The sequence below is a fragment of the Gigantopelta aegis genome, chromosome 9, assembly GCF_016097555.1.
Source record: "Gigantopelta aegis isolate Gae_Host chromosome 9, Gae_host_genome, whole genome shotgun sequence".
NCBI lineage: Eukaryota > Metazoa > Mollusca > Gastropoda > Neomphalida > Peltospiridae > Gigantopelta > Gigantopelta aegis.
In genome coordinates, this window is record NC_054707.1 from 24,794,983 (window position 1) to 24,821,172 (window position 26,190).

The 26,190-nt window shown below is 39.9% G+C and overlaps 1 protein-coding gene across 1 annotated transcript; it reads left to right on the forward strand.

Moving 5' to 3' along the window:
* Positions 1–26,190, forward strand: LOC121381961 (inhibin beta A chain-like). Its single transcript, XM_041511396.1, has 3 exons — positions 1–282; positions 20,498–20,791; positions 25,270–26,190. Exons 1-3 carry the CDS (start codon positions 279–281, stop codon positions 26,082–26,084), a joined length of 1,113 nt encoding a protein of 370 aa, XP_041367330.1. The 5' UTR covers positions 1–278; the 3' UTR covers positions 26,085–26,190.

Here is a 26,190-nt window from a genome sequence, read left to right on the forward strand (position 1 = left end):
CTTACCCGATTAACGCACAGTGGCGAACACGGGATGCCGCATGACACTGGGTCTGTCGTCATTGCTAGCTTAAACACCATGTTCACTCCGCATGTGCCAGATCGTGAACGGGGTACGGGATCAGTGTCTCTGCTCGAATTTGCCCTCTATTGACAAAAACAACAAGAACAAAACAAACAAAAACACCACCGGGATATAATCTTTCCAGGAAGTTTTACACTTTATCAAGAGTTCACATTCGTTTTGCTGACGAAAGGAGAAGAACCAGCTTCTGACATATGAGTAAGAACATTTTTCTTTTTCTCTTTCTTTTTTCCTTTAAAAAAAAAAAAAAAAAATTAGTTTTAGTTGTTATTTCTATCTGTATGAGATGTAACCCAGTGGCATAGCGTACTCGCCTGATGGCTGATAGGTCGCAGGGTCGGGGTTGTTCCTCATCCCAACTCCAGTTCCAAGACGGGTACATCAAAGGCCGTGGTATTTACATTCTTGTCTGTGGGAAAGTGTACATGGAAGACCCATTTTTGCGTTATCGATAGGAATAGTGTATGTGATGTCAACTGGATTCCCCCCCCCCCCCCCCCCCCCCAACCCCCCCTCTCTCTCTCTGTCTCTCTGTCTCTCTCTCTCTCTCTCTCTCTCTCTCTCTCTCTCTCTCTCTCTCTCTCTCTCTCTCTCTCTCTCTCTCTCTCTCTCTCTCTCTCTCCTATTTGTCGAAATAACCATATGTTATACATCGAACAGGTATAATTTTAAACTGTGCTGAGGTGTCGTTAAACAAATATTCCATATATCCAAGGATGGACGGAAATTATTTATTTAACGACACACTCAACACATTTTGTTTACGGTTATAGTATGGCGTCGGACATATGGTAAGGACCACATAGATATTGAGGGAGGAAACCCGCTGATAGGCTACTTACTCTTTTCTATTAGCAGCAAGGGATCTTTTATATGCACCATCCCATAGACAGAATAGCACATACCACGGCTTTTGATGTACCAGTCGTGCTGCACTGGCTGGAGCGAGAAATAGCCCAATGTGCCCACCGATGGGGATCGATCCCAAACCGACCGCGCACCAAGCGAGCGCTTTACCACTGGGCTACGCCCACCCCCACAATATATCCACGAGTCGCCTACTCTGCTAATATGCATTTGTGCTTGTACCTAGCGGAGGACATGGGCTAGCGCTCCCTATACTACCCCGGCACCGACAAATACCACCGTTTTGCTCTCCCGACAGAAGACCCTGTTTTACTGAAACCTGTTGGGGGGTTTTAGTTGTTGGTTTCGGTTGGGGTTTTTTTTTCCATGTTAACACAATTGGTAATTCTGACATGACATTCTACTAGCAGGCTTCAGTGGAAAAACCTTTTTTTCCATTAACAGCAATGTATATCTTATATATGCACTTGTTCACATACTGGATAACACATACCAGTCGTGGAGCACTAGTTTTGACAGGGATAACCCCAATGGTTCCGCCAAGGAGGTTCAACCCTACGACTCAAGCTCGATTTCTCATTCCAGCCAGTGCACCACGACTGGTATATCAAAGGCCGTAGTATGTGCTTTCCTGTCTGTGGACCGGCCTCGGTGGCGTCGTGGTTAGGTCATCGGTCAATAGGCTGGTAGGTACTGGGTTCGGATCCCAGTCGAGGCATGGGATTTTTAATCCAGATACAGCCTCCAAACAGTGAGTGCTCCGCAAGGCTCAATGAGTAGGTGTAAACCACTTGCACCGACCAGTGATCCATAACTGGTTCAACAAAGGCCATGGTTTGTGCTATCCTGCCTGTGGGAAGCGCAAATAAAAGATCCCTTGCTGCTAATCGGAAAGAGTAGCCCATGAAGTGGCGACAGCGGGTTTCCCTCAAAATCTGTGTGGTCCTTAACCATATGTCTGACGCCATATAACCGTAAATAAAATGTGTTGAGTGCGTCGTTAAATAAAACATTTCTTTCTTTCTTTTCCTGTCTGTGGGTAAAGTGCATATAAAAGACCCCTTGCTGCTAATGGGAAAAATGTAGCGGGTTTCCTTTGATGACTACGAGTCAGTGTTTAACATCCAATAGCCGATGAGTAATTAATCAATGTGCTCTAGTGGTGTCGTTAAAACAAAACAAGCTTTAACGATCTCGAATCCTGGACATGTATAAGACTACAGCATAACTTCTCTTATTAACGGCATTAAGCAGGGTCTAGCTCAGTCGGTAGAGCGCTTGGCTGAGGTGCGTGCGTCGTAGGATCGAATCACATCGGTCGACCCATTGGCTGACTGTTTACCCCCGTCCTATCAAGAGCGACCTCATTGCTATGTCAAAGGCCGTGGTATGTGCTATCCTGTCTGTGGGAAAAATGCATATAAAAGATCCCTTGCTGCTATTGGGAAAATGTAAGTCTATGCGTCAGAATTACCAAATGTTTGACATCCAATAGCCGCTGATTAATTTATCAATGAGTTCTAGTGGTGTCGTTAAACAAACGTTTTAACCTTACTAACGACTAACAATTAGCCACGGACCCGTGCTTTGGACAGAAATCAAAATAGCAGAGGCGTGTGCCATAGAGAGCATGCTTGAACCTAAACTCTTTTATATAAGCATGCGCTCGCCTAAGGTGTGACTGACCGCGGGATCGTGTAGCTAAAGACACCTATTTCCTTTCTAACAATTTGTATCCGCTATTAAAGCCAGCAAGGGTTCGTCACTGTCATTTAATACGGTTTATTCATACATTTAATGTGTTAAGAGTGCGTCGTTAAATAAAACATTGCTTCCGTCGTATATTTCAATTTATTTTCATGTTTATATCCAATTAAGGTTATGGCACCTCAGCTGCTTGAAACGATCTTAGCACTACTATATTAGCACTAATATCTTAGCACTAGTATATTAGCACCACTATCTTAACACCAATATCTTAGCACTATTATCGTCGTAAATACCTACCATCGCGAATGTAACCTTTTGCAACGATCGCCAGCCCACCGGCCTCGGTGGCGTTGTGGTTAGGCCATCGGTCTACAGGCTGATAGGTACTGGGTTCGGATCCCAGTCGAGGCATGGAATTTTTAATCCAGATACCGACTCCAAACCCTGAGTGAGTGCTCCGCAAGGCTCAATGGGTAGGTGTAAACCACTTGCACCGACCAGTGATCCATAACTGGTTCAACAAAGGCCATGGTTTGTGCTATCCTGCCTGTGGGAAGCGCAAATAAAAGACCCCTTGCTGCTAATCGGAAAGAGTAGCCCATGTAGTGGCGACAGCGGGTTTCCTCTCAAAATTTGTGTGGTCCGTAACCATATGTCTGACGCCATATAACCGTAAATAAAATGTGTTGAGTGCGTCGTTAAATAAAACATTTCTTTCTTTCGATCGCCAGCCCGTTCCACGATGCGGCATAGCTAACTGTCGTCGTAAATTACGGTAAACATTTACAGTTGGTACGAGGCAGTTGCAACGTAGTAGGGGTGGGACGTAGCCAAGTGGAAAAGCGCTCACTTGATGCGCGGTTGGTGTGGGATCGATCCTCGTTGGTGGGCCCACTGGGCTATTTCTCGTTCCAGCCAGTGCACGATGACTGGTATATCAAAGGCCGTGGTATGTGGTATCCTGTCTGTGGGATGGTGCATATAAAAGATCCCTTGCTGCTAATCGAAACCATGAAGTGAAAATAGCAGGTTTCCTTTCTCAATATTTGTGGGGTCCTTAACCATGTCAGACGACATATAATCGTAAATAAAATGTGTTGAGTTCGTGTTTAAATAAAACATTTCCTTCCTTCCTTCGTGTAACGTAGTTGCCAAATCTCAGTTCAATGAAGAGTTGATTGTTCTGTAAGAAACTACGAATTAATTTGTGTTAAAATGGATTTAGTATACACATAATACCTTTTATGAAACTCGGCATTCGATGACAAATATGTTAAGCCATACGACATTCACACAAACATACTTCGTGGATGTCCGATACCAATGAATACATCCGAGATGTTCCGAATATACAATAACCAATAGTGGCGTAACAATACATCGAACTATCGATATGTTGAGATAGCCAGTGCCTCGATAGCATTGCATCAATAGGTAATTCAACTATCGATAACTATCGCAATTGTTTTCTTGACTATCCATAGTTTCGATAGTATGCTTAGTGAAATATTGTCTACGACCAACGCATGATTTCACTACCTACAAATAACTAAGTACAAACATATACATAAGTACATACGCATGCACACAGATAAACACCCACAAACATATGCATACACAAATACATACATACATACATACACACGCGCACGCACGCACGCACACATACATACATCTTGGAAGACTCAGGCAAATAGTTTTGCGAAATATCTATTCATATTACTGTTATCAAGCGATTTAAGAATCCACAATACTATTGCAATAGCACTATCATTATTGCAATACAATCACAATAGTATTTTAACTATCACAATACTATTGCAATGGTAAAACTGACCGTAATAGTCACCCCATGTAACCAACGTATTATTTCACTTCTCTGCGCTTCTTCGCAAAGACGATTTTAATCGTTAGAGGGCACTTACGACTACTGTAAGGTTGCTTTGTGGAACGGCTGTAATGCTTTCGCGTGCCAGCCGTAAATCATTACAATTAACCTAGCTACGATTCATTCGTGCAACTGGACTAGTAGGCAGTGGGTTACTGTTAGTTGCTAATGGGTAGTGCGAGATAGGTCGGTGTAGTGGCCTTACACCTATCGGTAGAATCATTAGAAGGGTCGTCTTCTGAAAGTTGTATAATTTTAATTGCATCTGTGAAAATTTGAAGTCATGCAAAAATCTTTAATCTTTAACCTATTCTATTTGTAAGGACTTATTGTTGGTGTTACCAGCCCAAGAGGCGGTAATATTTTAATAGATTTTTTTTTTTTTACATTATTTTGGATATGAAGGAAGGAAGGAAATGTTTTATTTAACGACGCGCTCAACATATTATATTTACGGTTATATGGCGTCCGACATATGGTTAAGGACCACACAAATATTGAGAGACGAAACCTGCTGTCGCCACTTCATGGATTACTCTTTTCGATTAGCAGCAAGGGATCATTTATATGCACCATTCCACAGATAGGATAGTACATACCACCGCCTTTGTTACACCAGTTGTGGAGCACTGGCTGGAACGAGAAATAGCCCAATGGGCCCACCGACGGAAATCGATCCTAGATCGATCGCGCATCAGGCGAGCGCTGTACCATTGAACTACATCCCGCCCTTTTCCCCGTTTGGATATGAAATCATTCACACACACACACACACACACACACACACACACACACACACACACACACACTCGCCCCCCCCCCCCCCCCCCCCACACCCCACCCCCATACGTATTTCAGTAGGTGCGGTCAACTCCGCATGGTAGTGAATCATGACTGTAAATTAAAGATGAACTACGCAAATGAAGAATACTAGAACACTTTCAAGATGAATCACCTCCAATTAGTGACGTTGTGAACAAGTTAACATTCTCATTTGGCATACCTTTGGGGGTTTTTTAATCGCTGTTTGGGATGATTGTTTTGTTTAACGGCACCATAAGAGTACATTTCTTAATCATCAGCTATTGGATGTCAAGCATTTGGTACTTTTAATATGCAATCTCAAAGAGTAAACCCGCTACATTGCTTCATTAGGAATTTATGTTTTGGTTATGCACACTGTATGACTCAGAGTATCAATTTTAAAACAACTTAAAGTTTGTTTTATTTCGTGTCACCACTAAAGCACGTCGATTTATTAATCATCAGCTATTGGATGTCAATCATTTGGAACTTTTTATATGCAGTCTCTAAGAGAAAACCAGCTACATTTTGTTTTATTAGTAGCATGGGGTCTTTTATATGCACCATCCCACAGACAGGGTAGTACATACCACGGCCTTTGATATACCAGTCGTGGTGCACTGGCTGGACCGAGAAATAACCCAGTGGGCCAACCGATAAGGATCCATTTTGAATGATTTTATTTTTTTAAATTTAACGACGCACTAAACACATTTTATTGACGGTTATATGGCGTCAGAGATATGATTAAAGACCACACAGATATAAAGAGAGGAAACCCGCTGTCGCCACTTCATGTATTACTCTTTTCGATTAGCAGCAAGGGATATTTTATATGCACCATGCCACAGACAGGATAGTACATACCACGGCCTTTATTACACAAGTTGTGGAGCACTGGCTGTAACGAGAAATAGCCCGCCCACCGACGGGGATCGATCCTAAACAGACCGCGCATCAGGCGAGCGCTTTACCACTGGGCTACGTTACGCCTCCATTTTGAATGAAGACCAAATTTCAGTGGTCGCGGAGTTGACGGTTGCGGTTTTGATATTCATAAGTGCATATCATCCAACCATATTATTTAGGTATTTTATACAAGTACAGTTTTTAATTAGCATAATTAGTTGGTTGCGGTGTTGACACACAATAAGCAAACGCTTCAGATATGCAGAACTTACTCCGGAGCACTCGATTTGTTGATGAGTGCAAAATAAAAATTGCTATCTTACTATTCATACATATGGCTTCCAGTAACATGTGTCACATATTATGATGAGGGTGGTTAAATGATCTGTGAATATTAGAACAGTCAGTCAATTGTGGAGTTAAGCGTATTAATTTATTTTTCATTATAAAAGTTTGTAAAAAGCAAACAAACCCAGCAACAATTAAATTGTATATGTGGTTCAACTGAATTGAAACTACAGACAGCCAGCCAGCCATATTTTATTAAAGTCTTTCCCACAATATTACGTATATACATAAACATTCTTTAATGGTCATTCCTGAGATTGCTGCAATTTTTAAGATGTTATCGACTAACAGAGAATGTTTGATGACTGTAATTACGTATTAAATATATTTTTCTGCATAAAATATTAGTGGCTGTATATTAAACGTGTTTCTGATCGTTGTAATATTTGTACTAGGTTAAATTTCATTTTATTTCCTAAAAAAAATTATTTTCGTACGTACGATATTATTTGAAGATAAAATCCAGTTTGGGCTTCTTCCAAATATTAAGACGACCAGAAACACATTAAAGGTAGAGTCACACTCCAACAAGAGCCTTATGTGTTGGAAAGATGCATACCCGGACCACCAACACATACTAACACTTTAGCAAATGAAAAACGCGTAATTTTAGAGTTAATAAAAAAACCACGATTATTCCTGCTAACTGGGGGCAGCCATTTTGTTTCGTTTTTGTGACGTCCGGTGGGATAGCTTGGGGCGAAGTGACGTCAGCTCCTGACCATCTCCTGTATGTACAGTGTAAACAAAAGCAGTAATTTTCGACAAGGCGATTCTCTTTGATCAACCTGATTTGAAAGCAGCATAAATGACGTAATAATATAATAAACTATTTAACTAAATATATTTCAAGTTGCATTAACGGAAAAAAAATAGGGTTATAGTGTTTTTCTCTGTTTAATAATCCAAAGTAAAAATGTACACTATTACGCCTATTGATATGCTACGTTGGAGCAAAAACGACAACCCACGATACCCAAGTGATAATCTTATATACTTTGGGACTACGTAATTGGTCAGTTCTGTGGTTTTAGATGGAAAAGTCTACTTAATCAATAGTTTTACAGAACTATTTACAGTAATAAACCATGTCCATTACAATTTTAAGGGCGACAGGTAATATTCCACAATACCGGTATGTATTTTTGTGTCTAGACAGCGTCAATTAATTGGCTCGTCTGGTTACCAATCAAATACACACCTGCCAATCAGGAATCAAAGGTAGAAGCAACTAACAGCATAGACCAATTAACTAAGAAAACACTCCGTGTATCATTTCAGTACGTAGGTTAATGCATGGGCAAAACATTGTTTCGACTTGTTGTGTAGCCACTTTGACAATGGTATTTTATTTTGTATTGAAAATAATATATATATAGTGCTGGATATACTTACTGGCTTACTGGGATGTGTATTATTACAGAACATTGCAATGCATGACTAATTATCATCCCGCAAAAACCAGGTAGATTGTGTTTCTCTAGTTCTAAGGCTCATTCCTGACGTGACGCGTTAAGTATTACGTAACCACCAGCTCGCCAGAGGGCGTACTCACTGAGATGGTACAAAATGGCTGCGCTCGTTATATATAATAGTCGTCACATTTAACCGTTTTATTAATTAACTATACGATTATACGTGTTGATATTAAGCAATAATGTGCATTATATATCGTTGAATATGCATACCAGGCCAAATGCCTTAATTGCCCTCTCCTTTAAATATACAGACATTGATATTCTAAACAAGAAAATATATTTAATATGCAATTTTAATCGTAGAAATATGTTATTAGTCCGAAACATCTTACAATGCAGCAAACTCGGGAATGTTCCTTTAATAAAATAACAAAGAGGCCACTCCTTATGGAGTTACGAGATATATACATGGTACTACATGATATACTAGTACTTCATAACAACAGGACGCAAACAATGGAGTAAAATGGTGTTTAATAAAAAAAATTAAAAAATTCTAAGTTAATATTTTTATGTTTGGTTCATTGCGTGCACTTTTTATTATGTTGGAATTAGTCAGCATGTTAAATTGGGGTGAACATAAAACTGAATCATGAAACAACTATAGTGGCCTTATTACCACGAGCCTGGTTCATAACTTGTATAATGTGGAGTTGTGAAAAAGTTGAAAAGTTTGTTTTGTTTAACGACACCGCTAGAGCACATTGATTTATTAATCATCGGCTATTGGATGTCAAACATATGGTCATTTTGACACAGTCATTTTTCTAGTAGTAGCAAGGGATTTTTTATATGCACCATCCCACAGACAGGATAGCACATACCACGGCCTTTGATGTACCAGTCGTGGTGCACTGGCTAGAGCGAGAAATAGCCCAGTAGGCCCAACGACGGGGATCGAACCTAGACCGACCGAACATCAAGTGAGCGTTTTACCACTGGGTTACGTCCCGCCCTTGGAGTTGCGAAATGTGATAAACCGCCAATGACCAGTCGTTTTTAATACGATTACATCTAATTGCACAACTTTGTCCCAAAACTCGCTCTGTTTGAGAGCCGGTATCAGGTTGCGAATCCACTACCTACCTGCCTTCGGTCCGATGGTTTAAGACTTATATAGACTGGATGCGACGGGTACATGCGGTTCGGATAAAAAAAAAAAATCGAAATACATGTACATTAGTTTCAATAGGACTGGTTGCGTGCGATGCGTGCGTCCGAAAACTCATGCGGCCATCCGCGTTGAAATACTTTTATATGGTGTATAAGCCCAAGCCGCATACGCATCAGACTGCCAGACTGCGAGAACCACAGTTATAATAGGCAAAGGCAATGGTTTATTTAGCGATGCATTCAACACACTTTTTATTTACGGTTGTAAACCCGCTACATTGCTTCATTAGTAATTTATGTTTTGGTTATGCACACTGTATGACTCAGAGTATCAATTTAAAAAAAAAACCTTAGTTTGTTTTGTTTCATGTCACCACTAAAGCACGTCGATTTATGAATCATCAGCTATTGGATGTCAATCATTTGGGACTTTTTATATGCAGTCTCTAAGAGGAAACCAGCTACATTTTGTTTTATTAGCAGCAAGGGATCTTTTATATGCACCATCCCACAGACAGGGTAGTACATACCACGGCCTTTGATATACCAGTCGTGGTGCACTGGCTGGAACGAGAAATAGCCCAATGGGCCCACCGACGGGGATCGATGCCAAACCGACCGCGCAAGCGAGCGCTTTACCACTGGGCTACGTCCCGCCCCCAGTTCTAATAAATACATAATCATTAACCTTGTGGGCAGTAAAAAAGAGAGAGAGAGAGAGAGAGAGAGAGAGAGAGAGAGAGAGAGAGAGAGAGAGAGAGAGAGAGAGAGAGAGAGAGAGAGAGAGAGAGAGAGAAAGAAGATTTTTTGTTATTGAACGACTAAAGACGGCTGAATGCTGACTTGCAATCGTGTCATAATGACAAACAGGTCATTGTGCTGGATTAGTCCAGTCAAATAGTGACTTAACCCACCACTAATTGCAAAAAATTGTTTCTCTGTGGGAATCTCCTCTGATATACCCCAGGAATAACATATTAAAAATAGAGATGAATAGAAGTGGTGGAAGGACCCTAAATATGCTAATTTATGTTAATTAGGTACGAACATCAAAGGAACCAGATAAACAACTGGAAATCTTGCATTTGTCATCAAAAGAAGCAATTAAATGGTATCCAAATTCATCAGTTGTGTTGTTAGAAATAATAGAAACTAAAATCAAGTGCCCATTTGGGTGATTGGCTAATTATGTAATCATAATTATGCTAATTATGTGTCGCCATACCACCTTTTCATCATAACTTTTAGAACTGTGAACCAAAAAGTATGAGAAAAATGTCATGATCTAGATTTCATGGTTCAATGCTAGTAATACATGAAAGAATCCCCCAAAAGTTGTCATTATGAGCCAGTTATGCAAATAAGGCAGGGTTAACCAAGTAACATAAAAAAAAGTACTGCCCGCACCAGATAGACAAATCCAGAAGAAGATAAAAGCCGAGTCTCCGGAACACTTTTTTGAAGCTCTGTGATTGTTCATTCATCAACTTCAGTCTCAATAGCCTTTGTATTAGAGCAGCTAGTGCCTTTACAGTCACCACAGGCAAATGTACATTACAGTGAATAACTTCTAGTAGGTGGTCAGGAGCTGGCGGCAGGTCTGTTCGCAGTGGAATGAACTTGCCATCCTTCTCCTTCCACCCATATTCAGTGGCATTAAGGCTTTCTCCTTTCCATTCGCTTATTTGATGGAAAACACGTAGTGAGTGGTACTTGGCAGCACCTGACGTTGGTGGCAAAACCTGTGCCTGAATCTCTTTTGAACACCTGACAACAACTTTTTCTTTATATCGCTGGCATCTAAGTTTGTCCAGACTGTCATTTTTTCCTCCATTGTACAGGGACACAATTGCCTTCTCCCCAGCTTCAGTAATTTGATCATGTTGGGTATATGGGCCAGACAAAAAGATTTCTGCAGGTTTTCTGAATTCGGAATCACCAAGCAGCTTTTTGAACACAAGATGTTTCCCAACCCCATACAGTCTAGAGGTTGTGTCGCAACCGGAAATGGCATGGGCAAACAGAATGTATTCACGTGTAGTCTCCTTTAGGATATCCCTCGTCTTTTGTATGTCCCATACTCTGCAGCTTTTTTAATGTAACTTTGGTTCTGGTCAAAAATAGATTGCCTTTGGCAGATTCTTTGCATGGTAGCAAAGCAGAATCAGCAAGTCTGTGTCCTCTCCGACTAGAACAGTGTCAACAAACTCAGCAGATTTCACTGCAGTCATGACAATCAGTGTATCGGCATCTCCCTTTGCATGTTGGACAACACATCCTACTCTTTCAAGTTTATCACTCAAAATGTTTATGAACCTCTGCTTGTTTACTGGGTTTGACAAAAACTCAGCTTTCTTCAAAGAAATAACAGTTTGGCCAGAAAAATTAACCTCTGGACCGCAGCAACCCTTTGTCCTGCGCAAGTGAATAACATCCTTGGTTGACGATCCTGCAGGATAGCCACCAAATACAATGGTTGCTTTTGAGTACCTTCGAGTTACATAGTCTTGGCAGCGAGGGTAACAACTTGATCTTTTTGCTTAAAAGAGAATTCATTGACACTCATTCCAACCATGCTGTCAAGTATTGCCTGTCCTACTTTTTTTGCACTGTCAACATTAACAGACTTGTTTGCTGTGACACCACTGACTAGGCTGCGCAATGACTTGTCACTAACAAAAGGATCCAACTGCTTCAGTGTCTTGAGCAAGTCAAAAGTATCATCAACATCTTTTTTCTGTCGTGCCTTGTGCTGCTCACTTGTGACATATGTGACCCCTGATAGTGTCTGCATGGCAAAATTGACCTCTGAACAAGCTGGCATTGACAGCAACCACTGTGCTCGTTGGCATTCAGAGAACCCCCGTCCATGAGTAAGATTGACCTCTGAACAAGCTGGCATTGACAGCAACCACTGTGCTCGTTGACTTTCAGAGAACCCCCGTCCATGAGTAAGATTGACCTCTGAACAAGCTGGCATTGACAGCAACCACTGTGCTCGTTGACTTTCAGAGAACCCCCGTCCATGAGTAAGATTGACCTCTGAACAAGCTGGCATTGACAGCAACCACTGTGCTCGTTGACTTTCAGAGAACCCCCGTCCATGAGTAAGACCACCACGACTTGTCACACTGGGGATTCATGGGCGTACATGGGGGGGGGGGGGTTCGATGGGTTCGACCGAACACCACCCCCCCCCCCCCCCGAAATCGCTTTTTTTATAATTTAATATATCTGACATTGATATCTGACATTATTATATTTACTCAACATAGAAATATATGCCCAATATCTCTGCAATCTATTTTTGAACCCCTCTTTTCAAAATCCTATGTACGCCCATGGGATTCTTGCATGTATTACTAGCATTGAACCATGAAATCTAGATCATGACATTTTTCTCATACTTTTTGGTTCACAGTTCTAAAAGTTATGATGAAAAGGTGGTATGGCGACATATAATTAGCATAATTATGATTAGCCAATCACCCAAATGGGCACTTGATTTTAGTTTCTATTATTTCTAACAACACAACTGATGAATTTGGATAGCATTTAATTGCTTCTTTTGATGACAAATGCAAGATTTCTAGTTGTTTATCTGGTTCCTTTGATGTTCGTACCTAATTAACATAAATTAGCATATTTAGGGCCCTTCCACCACTTCTATTCATCTCTATTTTTAATATGTTATTCCTGGGGTATATCAGAGGAGAATCCCATAGAGAAAAAAAAAATTGCAATTAGTGGTGGGTTGGACCCCTTAATTGGATAACTTGACTGGACTAGATTCTCTCTGACTCATTGTGTGTTGGTTTGTTTTGTTTAATTTATTTTTTACATTAATTTATTTATTATGTTTGTTTATTCTTGTCTTTGTTGTGTATCTCAGAGGTGGGTGGGATGGTAGCGGTGCATGACAAGATGGCGGCTGCAACGATGTCGCGGAGTAGAGCTCCGAGCAAATATGATTTATTTGTAAGCTAGTCTGATATTTGTGTTCTGTGTCTGGTGTGGTGGTAGACAAGACATCTACTATGAGCCATAAAATGTCCAAATGACAAAAGGAAAGAAAAAGCAAACAAAAAACAGCAATAACAAGAGATCAAGTGAAAATGTGAGTAGTACTCATGAACTTTCAAACACCTCTCTACCCAGTTTGATATCTAACAGCCTTCGTCTTGTTAATGATCGTAATTTCTCCAGTATGCATCAAGATAACTTGCCCCAGTCGGCAACACCACCACAGGTGTATGCAACATTTATCCAGTCATGTTAGCCTTAAGGTGGATGGTTTAACCACTACACCACCGAAGCTGGTTACTTATTAATCATGCACGCTCTGTCAAAGGGACATTCCTGAGTTTGCTGCATTGTAAGATGTTACCGACTAATAAAATATGGCTACGCATCCCGGTACTAGTTTCCGTAGCGATTTATTAGACAAATCACCCCCCAGCCCAAATTAGATAAATATTTCTACGATTAAACTTACATATTAAATATATTTTCTTGTTTAGAATATCAGTGTCTGTATATTCAGTGTGTTTCTGGTCGTCTTAATATTTATAATAAGCCAAAACTGGATTCTGCCTTCAAATAATTTCGTATATAACTCAGGAATGTCCCTTTAATGATGTTATAGTTACGATTACAAAGCCGGAAAACACCTGCTTGGTGAAGCGCTACCTATTGTGATATACTGAGCAGAGGAATATGCTCGTGCTTGTTTGTGCAGCACGCATGCTCTCTGATTCGCTGACTTGAGCTGCACAAAGGTTGATCAAAATAAAACATCCGATTCAGAAAATAAAAAAAGGTAAATGTATTATTGGTAACCGAATTTCGTGACATATCAGTTTACAAATACGAACACATAATGATATATCTGGTTGGAACAAAATGCCAACTGTGGTGGATGAAACAAGTTTGAAAAGCGTCATAAGGACAAACATCTGTTAACATTGCCATGAGTTGTTGATTTATGGTCCCGTGAGAGTGCAACAATCCATCGGTTATATTAGATGCCCCGCAACTAGGAAATGAAACCGCTGATGACGTCATCGCAATCCGAAGACCACGACAAAACATGGTTTATGTTTTCATCACGTGACAAAACAAAGCTAAGTCGGCCTATAAGTACGGCATATATATATCGTTGCCAACTCTTGGCTCATGACCTAGTGGGTTAATATGGAACACCGGCTAAGTGCCGCAAATAAGCTAAACTTCCTGTCTATGCCAACGTGCATACAAGATTGATTGAAGTACTACTATTCGGTAGTTTAGCTGGTACCAGTAGGTTGCCGCTGTCGATATCTATAAGCTATATCACACAATAAACATAAGGCCCATCAAAAAATGTGTTTCCAGGAATCTGACCTTATCTTGGAAAAAGGGGCCGGATTTTAGCTCAGTCGGTTGAATGTTCGCTTGAGGTGGTTGCGTCGCAGGATCGAACCACCTCGGTGGATGCAATCAATTGATTGATATTGTTTTCTTGTTCCAACCAGTGCACCACAACTGGTCAAAGGCCGTGGTATATGTTTTCCTGTCTGTGGGAAAGTGCATATAAAAGATCCCTTGCTGCATTAAAGAAAATTGTAACGGGTTTCCTCTGATTACTACGAGTCACAATTACCAAATGTTTGACATCCAATAGCCGAAGATTAATAAATCAATGTTCGCTTGGGGTGCTTGCGTCGCAGGATCGAACCACTTCGGTGGATGCATTCAGTTAATTGATTTTTTTTCTTTTTCCAACCAGTGCACCACAAGTGGTCAAAGGCCTTGGTATGTGCTTTCCTGTCTATGGGAAAATACATATAAAAGATATCTACTGCATTAAAAAACTAAAATGTAGCGAGTTTCCTCTGATGACTTCGTGTCAGAATGACAAAATGTTTGACATCTAATAGTCGATGATTAATTAATCAATGTGCTCTAGTGGTTAAACAAACAAATATTTTTATCTTGGAAAAAATTATTTTGTATCATTATTTTTGTTTTATTTTATATTAACATGTAGGTGAAATGCGTACATACATAACATGTCATGTTATCTGGATTCGTAGGGGTGTCTGTAAAAAACCCAAAAAACCCCAAAAAACCAATGCTTATGGTAGTACTAAACCAAATAACTTCCGGCTGGGTCAAAGTTCGTGGTGCACCCAACTTTTGATAGAGAAGTGAACACCACAAGTCCTGTGATTGGTGATAAATGTGAGTGTTGGTTGTAAAAAAAAAAGAGTTTCATCTGAGCTAAACATGCAATTTTATATCATCTAGTACCACTGTGTCAAGTAGCCTTGTGCTTGAAACATGTACTCGAATGTGCGGAACTAGGGTAGTCATAGACGCTACTCGTTATCTCAGAAATGAGCAGCTTGACCTCAATTTTTTTGATTCACTTTAAGGGTGAGGGGTGGTAGTATTTATATCCGTGGCGTTTATGTCGATTGATACGCTGCAGAGAGGAGTTTTAGCCACATATGTTACTATTGTCGTCTATGGGATTTGATTTGGTTGTATACACCCTTATGGGTTGAAAATCGATAGTGAGAAATAAACTGCTCTCCTAAAATTATGTAGGAGAGTAAACAAGAAAGAAATGTTTTATTTAACGACGCACTCAACACATTTTATTTACGGTTATATGGCGTCAGACATATGGTTAAGGACCACACAGATTTTGAGAGGAACCCCGCTGTCGCCACTACATGGGCTACTCTTTCCGATTAGCAGCAAGGGATCTTTTATTTGCGCTTCCCACAGGCAGGATAGCACAAACCATGACCTTTGTTGAACCATTTATGGATCACTGGTCGGTGCAAGTGGTTTACACCTACCCATTGAGCCTTGCGGAGCACTCACTCAGGGTTTGGAGTCGGTATCTGGATTAAAAATCCCATGCCTCGACTGGGATCCGAACCCAGTACCTACCAGCCTGTTGACCGATGGCCTAACCACGACGCCACCGAGGCCGGTATGTAGGAGAGTAATGCCCCGAGTGTCAAATTCACAGTAATTTTGAAAAACATAACTTAACGATATCACCAGTGATGTTTCAATGATCGATTATAATGGAAAATTGATCGGTTTCGTTCTACCAGACTGATGATTGATTATAAAAATTCATAATCAGTTGTGTGGGAAATGTTAACTGTAATAGTCCCTCAAATATATATGATATAATTGATATAAATATTCTGGGATTTGGGTTTGTTTTCATCTGTACCTAAAGACAAAAGATATTAATAAAGGTAAAATTAGCCATTTGTATGGTACACACGACAAGAGGTGCATGGTCATTATTTAGACAATAACTAACGAGCTACGAGGAATTACGGATTATCTATCCCGAGTGAGTTAATGTTGTAAACCCGAGCCTCTAGCGAGGGTTTTACAGCATTAATTCACGAGGGACAGATAATCCGTAATTCCTCGTAGTGAGTTGGTTATTCTCTTTATTACCCATTGTCAATCTTTAACGATTTTAAAAGTATATTTACGTTCTCGCTGCTATAACAACTAACAAGCTCTACCAGCCATAACAATATATTCATACGCGCCGTTACCGGTGCACACCCAACAGTATCCACCAAAGAATAGTTCCAAAAAAACCCAGTCAAAATAATAAAATAAAAACATTTTTAAACATTTGTACATATATTTTGATTTTTAATTCCGTAAATGTTCGTATCGTAAAAAAATATTTGAAGTTCGTAGTAATAGTTTGACCGATGAATGGAATCATGAATGAACAAAAAGTAGTCCCGGCAGTATGTAATTGCCAATCAAATCTTGTCTTTTTAAAGCCAGCCAATCAGTGACTGTAGAAGCAATCTGCACAATGTGCAGAGATCGAAAAAATATTACCCCGTATATTTGAGCCCATATGGGTAATAAAATTCAAATCCTTTTAAATACCCATATTATTCTAACCGATTGTGTACTCGAAAGTTGATTGGTTGGTGCCAGCCGATTATGACCGATGATCGATGATGAACTTCCAACCGATTCCCAATATTAGATAGAGTGTGATGAAACGACCTTTTGCTCGCGTCAAACAAAACAGAATTTAAAAAAAAGCAAACAACAAAAACCAATACCTACCTTACCTATTGTAAGACACATTTTTATAGACATTATGTTCAAAAAGTCTGTTTGTTTAATCATCGGCTATTGGATTTCAAACTTATAGTCATTTTGACACAGTCATAGAGAGGAAACCCGCTACATTTTTTTCCATTAGTAGCAAGGGATATTTTATATGCACCATCCCACAGACAGGATAACACATACCACGGCCTTTGATATGTCAGTCGTCGTGGTGCACTGCTGGAACGAGAAATAGCAAAATTGACCCACCGACAGGGATCCATCTCAAACCGACCGCGCATCAAGCGAGCGCTTTACCACTGAGTTACGTCCCGCCCCCTAATTAATGTTCAATGACCATTGATCAATTATTCAATGATTTGGATCTAACTGCATGCTCTTCTACTACCGGTGATCTTTAGAGTTATCCCCTAATTAATGTTCAATGACCATTGATCAATTATTCAATGATTTGGATCTAACTGCATGCTCTTCTACTACCGGTGATCTTTAGCGTTATCCCCTAATTAATGTTCAATGACCATTGATCAATTATTCAATGATTTGGATCTAACTGCATGCTCTTCTACTACCGGTGATCTTTAGCGTTATCCCCTAATTAATGTTCAATGACCATTGATCAATTATTCAATGATTTGGATCTAACTGCATGCTCTTCTACTACCGGTGATCTTTAGAGTTATCCCCTAATTAATGTTCAATGACCATTGATCAATTATTCAATGATTTGGATCTAACTACATGCTCTTCTACTACCGGTGATCTTTAGAGTTATCCCCTAATTAATGTTAATGACCATTGATCAATTATTCAATGATTTGGATCAACTACATGCTCTACTACCGGTGATCTTTAGAGTTATCCCTTAATTCCTTTTTTGAATTCTTATTTTTGTGCTCAAATCCAATTCAGGTTCAAGCAAGCTGTCCTGGACACACACCTCAACTATCTGGGCTGTCTGTCCAGGACAGTGGGTTAGTTGTTAGCTGTTAGTGGTTAGTAATAGAGAAGTCTGCGTAGTGGTCTTACACATACCTACTGAGTCGTTAAAATTCGCTCTGGATGAGAGCCTGTACTGAGCTGCGAACCCAGTACCTACCAGCCTATGTCCAGTAATTTAACCACGACACCACCGAGGCCGGTCCTAATTGCTTTTCTAGTGCCAGGTCAAGAAGATTCCCGTGGGTCATTTCTCTGCACTATAAAATTTGAGGATGCCCTATTTTCCGATTTTGCTAGTTACTGTTTAAATTTATTTAAATTGTCTTTTTATCTAATTAATGTTCAAGCAGGCTGTCCTAATAAAGTTTTTTTAAATTTATTTAACGACACCACTAGATAAATATGTATTTATTATAATTTGCTGTTTTTAATGATATAGCGTATAAGTTGTATAACTTAAAGCAATAAAGAAACTGAACTTGACAATACATTTATTAATTAATCATCGGATATTGGATGTCAAACATTTGACTCGTAGTCATCAGAGGAAGCCCGCTACCTTTTTCCTAATGCAGCAAGGGATTTTTAATATGCACCATCCCACAGACAGACTAATACACACCATGGCCTTTTCGACACCAGTTGTGGAGCACTGGCTGGAACGAGAAATTGCTCAATGAGCCCTCCGATAGGAATCGATGCTAGACCGACCGCTCATCAAGCGAGCGCTTTACCACTGGACTACGTCACGCCCGATACACAAATGTACACCCACGTTATATATATATATATAAATGGATGTATGGATGGATGAATTGATAGATGGGATGATGGATGGGTGGATGGATGAATGGGTAGATGGGATGATGGATGGGTGGATGACAGGAATGGATGGATCCAATCCATAATCCATCCGCACAAGACGTATTTCTGCCACTAGTGCGGGATATTTTCAGGATCTTACATTCCTGTTGGAAATAGATATATGATTGATGTACATTAAGATAGTAACCATTCGTCAGCAGACTCATAAATTATCCCTTTAATCGCTTCCCAAAATCTCAAATAAAAATAAAGTGTTGAAAGACGATAGGCACCGCTACTGGGGTAAAACATGCTTTAAAGCTAGTATCTCCTTTCTCCCCTGAAATTATCGTACTTTGCTAATACGCGTTTTAAAGACCGTATCTCGTATTTCCACAATTTATCAGACTTTGGAAATACGCATTTTGAAAGACAATATCTCGGGGGAGGGGGAGGGTTTGCACAATTTATCACACTTTGATATGTGTTTTAAAGACAGTATATCTCCCCCCCCCCCCCCCCCCCGAATTTATCATACTTTATCGTATCTCTACACAGGACAGAATGGAAAGAACGTTAAGCAAAGTCGTGATTGCTTTCATGGTCCACTATCAGGATCTCGTCTTTTAGGAGGACCGCCACACGTAACAGTGTTTTGGGTTTTTTTCCCCAGACGGTATCATACTTTGATAATACATGTTTTAAAGGGACATTCCCGAGTTTGCTGCATTGTAAGATGTTTTCGACTAATAAAATATTTCTACGATTAAACATACATATTAAATATATTTTCTTGTTTAGAATATCAGTGTCTGTATATTCAATGTGTTTTTGGTCGTCTTAATATTTGTAAGAAGCCCAAACTGGAGTTTGTCTTAAAATAATTTCGTACGTACGAAAAAATCATTTTTAGGAAATAAAATGAAATTTAACCTATTACAAATATTAGGACGATCAGAAACACGTTTAATATACAGCCACTAATATTTTATGCAGAAAAATATATTTGATATGTAATTACAGTCGTCAAAAAGTCTCTGTTAGTCGATAACATCTTAAACATTGCAGCAAACTCAGGAATGTCCCTTTAAAGACAGTATCTCGAATTTCCACAATTTATTTCGTGCTTATATCCAATTAAGGTTCAAACACACTGTCCTGGGCACACACTTCAGCTATCTGAGCTGTCTGTCCAGGACAGTGGGTTAGTTGCTAGTTAGTTAGTGGTCAGTGAGAAAGAAGAGGGTGTATTGGCCTTACATCTACCCATTGAGCCCTTGAGAACTCGCTCTGGGTGGGAGCCGGTACCGGGCTGCGAACCCTGTACCTACCAGACCGTAGTCCGACGGCTTAACCACTGAGCCACCGAGGCCGGTAGGGAGTGTCGTTAAACAATTATTCCTTTCCCTTCTTTTTTTTTTTTTTTCAGTTTTGGTTACCAACATGCCGGAGATGATGAGTCTAACGTCCGTATTCATGATTATGTCTTTGGCTTGGCAGTCAGCGCATGCGCTGGACACAGAAACGTTCCAAAAGAATCTCACCAGAATGAAGGCGATGGAAAAGATCAAGCACGAAATATTGCGGGGACTGGGCCTGAACAACCGGCCCATCGCCTCCCCGCCCAACCAGAAGAGTCTGTACGTCCTGTCACACAACATCACCAACCCCAAGGGAAGACCGGCGGAGGTGAACGAAATCATCAGCTTCTCTGAGGCACCCGGTCAGTGATTCTTCTTCTTTCTCTTCTTCGACGACCGCCCCTACGACGACGACGACGACGACGACTACCATGACCAAGGCTACCTACGACTACGATTACCTCTATGACAACGATTACGACTATCTTTACCTCTACCTCTACCACTACCATTACGACGACTGCATCTACCACTACGACTACGTCGTCTACGATTACGACTACCTTTACCTCTACCTCTACCACTACCACAACTACCACTACAACTACCACCACCTCTACCATTACCACTACCACTACCACCACCTCTACTATACCATTACCACCACCTCTACCACTACAACTACCACCACCTCTACCATACCACTACCACTACCACCACCTCTACCACTACGACTACCACTACCTCTACCTCTACGACTATGACCACATACTCTACCACTACAACTATGAAGTTATGACTACAACTACCACTACCTTTATCTCTACCACTACTACTACCACTACTGCTATTACTACTACAAAAACTATTACAACTACTACTACTACTACTACTACTACTACTACTACTACTACTACTACTCAAGCTAAATGTGCAAGCTGTTTAGGAGTGTAGCATAAAAAAGTCTAGTAAAATAATAGTGTTCACGACCAAAACTCATTTTAAAGGGACATTAAAGTTGTGTGTTTGTTTCGTTTAACGACACCACTAGAGCACATTGATTAATTAATCAGTGGCTATTGGGTGTTAAACATTTTGTACTTCTGACAAGTAGTCATCAGAGGAAACCCGCTATATGTAGTAGCAAGGGATCTTTTATATGCACTTTCCCACAGACAAGAAAGCACATACCACGGCGTTTGACCAGTTGTAGTGCACTGGTTGGAACGAGTAAAATACTGACAATAAAGTCAATAAACGAATCACGTGACACGCTATATACTTTTGGGAGAAGTTATCACCTTTTTAATCAGGCACTGTGATTGGATAATATGCACGGCCGTTACAGGATTATAAAATTATATTTCCTTACAACTAAAAGTAATAAAATAAAAAAGTATTATTTTTTGTAGATGAAAGACCTATTTTAATATGATAGATAATTACCAAAATAGGTATTAGCAGCTAATTGTGTCGTTTGTTTGTTTGTTTGTTTTATGGGGGAGGGTTGTGTTGTTGTTGTTGTTGTTGTGGTGGGGTAGTAGGGTCTTTTGTTGTTGTTGTTGTTTGGGTGTTTTTCACTATGTCAATACCTTTGTAATCTCGTGTATCAGTTGTATTTTTGAAATGGAATTTGTTGTTTGGCACCTTACTTTCCAATAATTCCCCAGACCCCATAGTGCTGACTTTTATTTCATCAAAAGTAAGACGCAGAAAGTCGTAAGAACATGTGGGTGAACTTAGTGTTGTACGTCAAAGAGCTTCTGGCAAATCACTGCAAATCAAGTACGTCATTTAAACACACGCACTTGTTTTTTCGAGAACAATATCCATGTTGTAGTGTTTAGTACTTAGATGCGTGTGTATGTGTGTTTATGCTTGCGTGTGTTTTTTTTTTTTGCGAGTGTGCATGCCTGCGTGCGTGTACATGTGTGTCTCTGTTTGTATATATATATATATATATATATATACGTAATAACAAAACAGGTGAACGTACAGGAAATTGTGCCGGGGGAGGTCTAGATTTTGGCGGGCGAAGTTTTTAGGGTGGTCGGGTCAATCTTCGCTATAAAATACGTTTAAACAAAAAGAAAATTTGCTTGGAATAGAGGGGTGATCCAGAAACCTCCCTCTGCACACAGGCCTCTGAAACTGTCCCCGCACGCCAATGTGTTTGTTTCACAACACCATTGTCTGTCGGTGTTTATTTGTATGCGTCTGTGCATGACATGTGTATGTATCTACGTACTAGTATTCGGTGTTCGACCTGAAAATGGTATTCGAATATTCGATGGAAACTAAACAACAACTGAATCATTAAACTAACGAAGTTTAGTTTTTATAGTTTCAATTGTATAATTACTATAATAACTATTAATAACCGCCACAAAGCATAGTTATGACAGAAAACAAATACAAATCATGATGCAGTAGTGCAAGGCATAACGACAGATAAATATTAAAGGTGGTGGGAAAACAATAGGTGTGACTAGGAAGGGGCCATGACAAGTATTTTTAGGGGGTTCTGGGGCATGTTCCTCTGGAACACTTTGTTTCCAGCATCAAGTCAAATTCATCATGACAAATGCTGGTAACTGGCAATTAATATTTAAACATATACGTTGACTGACAAATATTAGTATACATACATAAGAAATTCAGGTCCAAATCCAAGGAAGGTAAGTGCTCCCTTGGTTCCTATGGATACTCGTGTCTGTTTTCACACCATAATAAAATGGGGAGTTGTCCCACTTTCAGAATTGCATAACCCTAAATTACTAACAGTAAAACGGACACTAAAACAGTACGACCAAAATAAATATGCACCGGGACTTCAAACGAAAACCACCAGATCAGTTCACATGTTGTTTGTTTATTGTTTGTATGTTTGTTTGTTCTGTTTTGTTTTGTTTTGTTTTGTTTTGTGTTTGATTTGTTTGTTTTGTTTTGTTTGTTTTGTTTGGTGGTTGTTGTTTTTTGTTTTTGTTGTTGTTGGGGGGTTTTTTTGGGGGGGGGGAGGGGGTTGCTAGAAAATGCAACATCTAATAGTGCTCAGCTCTAGACTATTTCGAGACGAACTTTGAATTGCCGACTGAACGGATTCGAAAACAAAAAATAAAATAAAAAGCACACGAAACAAAACAAGACAAGAAAAGACGACAAGACAAGACCAAAAAAAATAATAATAAAGAGACAAACAAAACATAACGTTTGAAATGTGTTGTTAACTAAAGCATTTCTTTCTTCATGCCAGTCGTGGAGTATAAGACCGGCAAACATTCCTATGGGACTACTAAAGGGTGTTCATCCTGCAACCCATCGCACCTTTGTTGAAAGGTTTGTCACCGAACAACACACACAACGCCCTGTTAATAATAAAACTGTATCATCTTTGACGTATGGTTGTCAAGCTATGTAATACGTGACTAGCATTATTAAAGTTACGTTTCTTATGACAATAAAATAAATTAAACTATAGGTAACTGAAGAAAGAATGAGGATGAGAAAAGTAGTAAATGTAGCAGTAGTGGTGGTGGTGGTGGTGGTGGTGGTGGTGGCAGTAGTAGTAGTAGTAGTAGCAGCAGCAGCAGCAGTAGTAGTAGTAGTAGCAGTAGTAATAGTAGTAGTAGTAGTAGTAGTAGTAGTAAAAGTACAAGTAGTAGTAGTAGCAGCAGCAGTAGCAGTAGTAGCAGCAGCAGCAGCAGCAGCAGTAGTAGTAGTAGTAGTAGTAAAAGTAAAAGTAGTAGTAGTAGCAGCAGCAGCAGCAGTAGCAGTAGTAGTAGTAGTAGTAGTAGTAGTAGTAGTAGTAGTAGTAGTAGTAGTAAAAGTAAAAGTAGTAGTAGTAGCAGCAGCAGCAGTAGTAGTAGTAGTAGTAGTAGTAGTAGTAGCTGTACTAGTAGTGGTAATAGTAGTAGTAGTAGTAAAAGTACAAGTAGTAGTAGTAGTAGTAGCAGCAGCAGCAGCAACAACAGCAGCAGTAAAAGTAGTAGTAGTAGCAGCAGCAGCAGTAGTAGTAGTAGCTGTACTAGTAGTAGTAGTAATAGTAGTAGTAGTAGTAGTAGTAAAAGTAAAAGTAGTAGTAGTAGCAGCAGCAGCAGCAGTAGTAGTAGTAGTAGTAGTAGTAGTAGTAGTAGTAGTAGTAAAAGTAGTAGTAGTAGCAGCAGCAGCAGTAGTAGTAGTAGCTGTACTAGTAGTAGTAGTAGTAATAGTAGTAGTAGTAGTAAAAGTACAAGTAGTAGTAATGGTTGTAGTAGTAGTAGTAGTAGTTGTAGTAGTAGGAGTAGTAGTAGCAGCAGCAGCAGCAGTAGTAGTAGTAGTAGTAGTAGTAGTAGTAAAAGTAGAAGTAGTAGTAATGGTTGTAGTAGTAGTAGTTGTAGTAGTAGGAGTAGTAGTAGTAGCATCATCATCAGCAGCAGCAGCAGTAGTAGTAGTAGTAGTAAAAGTAGAAGTAGTAATCATGGGTCATGGTTGTAGTAGTAGTATAAGTAGTAGTAGCAGCAGCAGCAATAGTAGTAGTAGTAGTAGTAGTAGTAGTAGTAGTAGTAGTAGTAGTAGTAGTAGTAGTAGTAGTAGTAGTAGTAGTAGTAGTAGTTGTTGTTGTTGTTGTTGTTGTTGTTGTAACAGCAGCAACAGCAGAGCAGGATAAAGCTCCTACGTCATTAATGTATTATGTTCTTTATACTAATTAATTTATTTTTGACTTCATTTTACTTTGCATGTGACACATCAGCCTTAACCCCCTGGAACCCACAGGTCTGCGTTCTAACTGAGGTCCACTTTTTTTCTCATTATAGCAATGCGAAAATAACATGATTTGTTTTAATATATATTTATTTTTCAGAAAATTTCACCGACGACAGCATCATTCAATTCCACCTTGCACACGACACGCGTAACAAACATTTCACCGTGAAGAGTGCCAGTCTACTTATCCGGGTTAAGACGAAGTTACGTCACAAACGCCGTTCTAAATCTTCAAAAGCTGGTGCCACTCTTCGCGAGGGTGGGAAAAAGAAAAGACACAGAATTCGCGGTCGGAGAATTTCACTGATGGTTTACACAGTAGGGGATGATGGAGAACCACAAGATAAGATAGCTGCTGTAAAATCGCGCATTAAGAAGAACAAATGGTTTAAGGTCACCTTACCACAAACGCTGATGCAAAATCTAGTAGATTCTTCAGACGGTATGTTACTATTGTCCGTTAAGTGCAAGGGTTGTCGCAGAAACACCAAAATGGTTATGGTTCATTCCGGCAAAAGGAGGAAAAGACAACTAAAAAAAACGAGACAGCTTAAAAAATTCAAGCTGAATTCAAGGAGACCTTTTTTAATTCTTCATACAATGATTGAATCGAGGACTAAAAGGAATATTGAAGTACAGTGCAATTATCGCCGACGCAATCGGTGTTGCAAATCCATCATCGACGTGAATTTCCGGGACATTGGCTGGGATGACTGGATTCTCTCCCCTAGCAGTTTCACCACGGCGTACTGTTCTGGGGTGTGCGTCGGTCGGAACACGCTGGCGAATGAGACCGAATGCGTCCCTACGAAACGAAAGTCATTGCGTTTGATATACCAAGGACCCGGAGCGGTATACACCAGCAGCGTGTTACCAAATTTTGTAGTGACAAGATGTGGATGCCAAAATTAATCTAGATTCTGATTTAAAGAATACAAAATAAGGTGTTCATGAAGTACATGACATGACATGGATTGCCTGTGCGGTTTCTATTCCAGGCGCGTGTGAAGAAACTTGT